We start from the raw sequence: 5,000 nt of genomic DNA on the forward strand, positions 1-5,000 counted from the left end.
GGACAACTGTATGTTGGCTGCTCAAGAGTGGGCAGCAACAAAAAGCCTATTTGTATATGCTCCACAAGGGAAAACAAGGAACATAGTTTACAATGAGGTGTTATAATCACAACAGCAAGAAAGTATGTACATGATCACCTTCTTTTACGAAACTTCATTGACTTTCATATATTTATATTGATATACATATATATACGTGTGTTTGGGTGCGTGTGTGTATATACATCTCTATATATAAAGATGATGCGTAGTCTAGACGGCGTTTTTAGATTTCATTATTCTCTTTAACCCGGGCAACGCCGGGTATTTCTGCTAGTATATTATATATACCAGACATAGATATAATGAATAGGGAAAAATAAGAGGCAAATGGTAAAGCTGCTAAGACTTCAGTATAAACTTTGTTAGTTATTATCTTGTCTCCTTACAACATTATTTAGTCTTTACATTGACCAGTCTCACTTTTATTTTACATATGAATTGTTAACAGTAGGAAACTGTGAAAAGTACTGTATTTAATGGCATAAAAGACACACAGGTACTCCAATTTCAGCAGGGTATATTCAGGAAAGGTTTTAGTGCATCAAAGCTTGTAAAATAGGCCTAACTATACATATAAGATCTGGGACGATTTTTTGAGACATTTTCTGGAAAAAATGGCCATCTTAAATAAGGTCAAATGTGCTAACTGTTTAAGGTTAAATTGTTACAATTTTCAAATATCTTCCCATGTGAGTTAGCTAGGAAAATGCATATGAAAAAATATCAAAATATAATAAGAAAGTAAAATAGACAAAACATACAATCAAAAGTAGATAAATAGAGGGACAGATAGATGGGTGAAGAAAATAAAACAAGCAAACAGAGTGGTTTGAGAAAGAACAAGGGGTAAACAAAACCAGATAAAATGCAGACTAGATTTTATTCCATTGGAAAGTGAATGTATTTTAAAACAGATTGGAGAAAATTATTAAATTAAAATGAATTAATGAAATATTGCTAACAAACCTTCTCAGCAAAGGTGAAAATCTTTCGCTGATCAACTCCTCCAAATTGGGCGTCAACTTTCAAGTATTCTTCATCTAAAGCCTTTCAAAGAAGAGATAAACACAATAAATGCTAATAACTTCATTGTCTTAATGAGTCTGAAATTTAGATATTTTTTGTGTGTGTATGTATATTTGTGTGAGTTCATATCTTTCTTCATCTTCACGTGTGTTCACTAACTGTAAACAATAATACAGGCAATGTCCTTTGCTTGCAGTCAACTGTGAAAAGAATGTATGGGCTTTTTGACATGTTACATGACCTCTGTAAGCAAAAGGCTCATTCAGACAGTGTTTGCTTCTAGTTCATGGTGTAACCATGACTGGACTGTTTCTTGTTTCACAAACAAGAGGATTATTACTTGCTTGGAAACAAGTGAAGGTTGGGGACAGGAAAGGCATCAAAACAATTACTTGTGTTCATGTAACTAAGAAATTGTTTTCAAAAAAAAATGTTAAAAGCTTGCCCTCCTTCAATAAAAAAATATGTAAGAGTAACAAAAATTTTACCTGAAGACCAGGATAAAGCAACCCACTCAACAATGGATGCTCAACCTGCTTGACAACTTCAGCTCCTGCTTTACGGGCATCATGATCTGTGACTATAGATGATAATTTGTAGACATCTAATGTATATTCTCTGAAAATAAGAGAAACATAACAAATTAGTAAAAGTAGAACTTCAATTTAAAACTTCTACATTTTAAAGACAAAACAGCTAAATAAACCAGAATAGTGTCTCGGGTACAAATTATATGATTTCACCATCATTCAAGATCCACTTTTCCAGGCTTGCATGGGTAAACTAGAATTTGTTGAAGCAGACCTCTACAGCCAGACGCCCTTCCTGTTGCTAACCCTCACCTGTTTCTAAGTAATGTAATATTTCCCAGTGGCCATATATTTCTTTTTACAGAAGACTGGAAACTAATCACTATGCTTGTATGATGATAATGCTCATTTATAACCATTATGTGATGTCTAGACAAGGGTTCACACACACACACACGGCTTCTTTCAGTATTCATCTACCATATCCACGCACAAGACTTTGGTTGGCTTGAAGCTATAGTAGAAGACACTTGTTCAAGGTGCTGCACAGTAGGACTTAACCCATGACCACTTGGTTAGGAAGCAAACATCATAACCAGGTTGAGTTCTGTTAACCTTGGTGAAGATATTTCACAACAGTATTGAGTGAACCTGTGCGGGCGCTGTTTGGTGTGTACATTGAGTAGTCGTGTTGACGCTGGCGACGAAGAAGTTGATGGTGGCATCGAAGATGGAGTTCGCAGTAAGCTGTTGAACTGTGGTGTTGATGTCGTCGCTGGAAACTGGCTGGTTGGTGCTGTGTGTGGTCAACAACCAGATCTCAGAAGATCTGAAGCCACAACAAACTGGCGTGAATAAAGCAGGCTATTTATAGGAAAAAATGGGCTCCAGAAGCATCAGAAAACACTCTCTCACGTGACCTTATCAGAAGGCCATGATTGGTTGGTATGCACCCTGGCACGAAATAAATGCTGTGCAAATAACAGCCAATCAGGGTGACGGACACAGCAGAGTCCAAGGCCGGCCGAAGGCTAGATGTTACCCGCTACGTCCGCATTTACAAACATACAACCAAGAGAGAAGCTTCCGCTACACTCTGTTAAGAGAGGATGTGATACAAATTTCTTTGATATTTGTAACAATTGTGTGTTGTTCATGATATGTGCATAGTGATTGTGTCCTTGTGTTGTTGAAAAACATTAGGCTGTTATGTTTACAATGAAAATTGTTTTCACAAAGACAATGCAAAGTGTCTAGACTGTGTATATTATGCTTGGGTGGAGAAGGACAAGGTGACATATGACAATAAATAGGTTGCCAATGTGCAGGTATGACAGTAAATAGTTTGCTAATGTGCAGAAAGAAGGTGCAGGAAACATAGCATGGTTGTGTGGTAAGAAACTTGCTTTCCTCCAACCACATAGTTCCAGGTTCAGTCTCACTGTGTGACACCTTGGGCAAGTGACCAAAACCTTGAGTGGATTTGGTAGACAGAAACTGAAAGAAGCCTGTCGTATATGTATATATATCTACATGTGTGTGTCTTTGTGTCTGTGTTTTCCGCCACCTCATGACAACTGGTGTCGGCATGCTTGCATCCTTGTAACTTAGCAGTTTGACAAAAGAGACTGATAGAGAAAGTACCAGGCTTGTAAAAAAAGAAGTACTGGGGTCAATTCATTTGACTAATAATTCAAGGTGGTGCCCCAGCATGGCTGCAGTCTAATGACTAAGACAAGTAAAAGACATGTTCTAGAAACGTGTGTGTGAGATGGGGGTGGGAGAGGAGACCCAAATGTGGCCAACTTAGCAAAGAGGTTCTTGTAGATATGAAGACATGGTCACAGATATTGTTTGTGTCAAGTGCAGCAAAGATTGCTTATTAGCTGGGAGTTGTTAGAGAGGTTGCCCTTTTTGAGGATATACAGTAGTGTTTCATAAATTAGAATAGATCCCTATAAAGAAAGGAAATCAGAAGAGTTTGGTAAAGATAGGAGCTAGCTTTTGAGAGCACTGTTTGAGCATTAACTGTTTTGTTACTGACCTGCCTGAAACTGCACTTCTGTGATACAAATTTATTGTTTTAAAGTGATTTAAATAAAAACCCTCCCTTAAAAATTCCAATGTTAATCTACGTTCCAAATACTAGCCTAATTGTTACAAAATTATTTTGCTGAATTCTTTGTTATTTTTAAAATTAGTTAAAAGAAAAGTAGTGTATTTCTGCAAAAATATGGGAGCAAAAGAGTTAAGAAAGGTACACTGTTAAGACCAATTTTCACTGCAGAAAAAGAAGTTTCCAGGCTTGATGACTATATGCATATGGTAGTGTGACTAGCAGAGGGGACAAGATGTGTCTTAGAGGAATTCTATTTAGTTTATGTAGTGCTCACTTAGAATCAAAACAAGCAGTACATATAATTTGATTGTCTCAGTATGTCTGTCTAAAAGCAGATTTGTTTGTATGTCACAAATGAGTGATTAACAACAAAAAAAAGGAAAGGAAGAAATAAATAAATAAATAAATAATGCTTTAATAACTTCTAAATGTCCAAATTTGCAGAACACAAATTGAACTATACTAAAACAGAAAAATATCCATATAAAACTTTGAAACATAGTAAAATTCTTCATTCAGTTAAAAAAAAAACAAGAAAAAAAAACAGGGGAACGTACTTGCTAAGTTGATAATCTGTACCTCTAATAAATTTCAATTTCTCCAATGAAACACCCAATGATTTCAACATAGCTTTAATAATCCTTTCATAATACAACACCCGCTGCTTCAGCAGTTCCCAGGGAGCTTTCATGTTATCAAGATAAGCATGGAGATCAGCAAACAATATGGTAACCTGAAAATAAATAATAAATTAAACAATGCTGCTGCTGCTGATGATCATCATCACCATTGTTTAACATCCACTTTCCATGCTGGCATGGGTTGGATGGTCTGACATAAAGCTGGCTAACAAGGAGCTGCCCAGACTCCAGCTGTCTGCTGAGGAATGATTTCTATGGCTGGATGCCCTTCCACTTAACAGAGTGTGGTGGATGCCTTTTACATGCCACCAGCACAGGTTTGTTAATGCAGTAGAGGCACAAGTACTTTTTAAGTGGTACTGGCACCTGAAAGGACAAGGCTGAATGTGCAGAAGACAGAGATTTTACTTAGGAGAAGGCAAAGGAGCCACCATCCCTTTTTATTATGACCTCTTTTTTTCATGCTGATATTGGCAACGCAGTCAATGCCAGTGCCCCCTGACTGGCTCCCATGCCAGTGGCATGTAAAATGCACCAACTACACTCTTGGAGTGGTTGGCGTTAGGAAGGGCGTCCAGCTGTAGAAACATTGCCAGATCAAATTGGAGCCTGGTGCAGCCCACTGGCCTGCCAGATATATAT

The 5,000-nt window shown here is 37.3% G+C and overlaps 1 protein-coding gene across 5 annotated transcripts in view; it reads right to left on the reverse strand.

Moving 5' to 3' along the window:
• Positions 1 to 5,000, reverse strand: part of LOC106868681 (tyrosine--tRNA ligase, cytoplasmic) — a 79,480-nt gene that overhangs the window by 15,418 nt on the left and 59,062 nt on the right. For all 5 annotated transcript variants that reach the window (XM_014914061.2, XM_014914062.2, XM_052977711.1 and 2 more), the window contains 3 exons: positions 4,275 to 4,450; positions 1,557 to 1,686; positions 1,009 to 1,089 (listed from right to left, as the gene is read on the reverse strand). In XM_014914061.2, the coding sequence (XP_014769547.1) occupies positions 1,009 to 1,089; positions 1,557 to 1,686; positions 4,275 to 4,450 (387 nt within the window). The remainder of the gene's footprint in view (positions 1 to 1,008; positions 1,090 to 1,556; positions 1,687 to 4,274; positions 4,451 to 5,000) is intronic.

The sequence above is a fragment of the Octopus bimaculoides genome, chromosome 2 (genome assembly GCF_001194135.2).
Source record: "Octopus bimaculoides isolate UCB-OBI-ISO-001 chromosome 2, ASM119413v2, whole genome shotgun sequence".
Classification (NCBI taxonomy): Eukaryota; Metazoa; Mollusca; class Cephalopoda; order Octopoda; family Octopodidae; genus Octopus; species Octopus bimaculoides.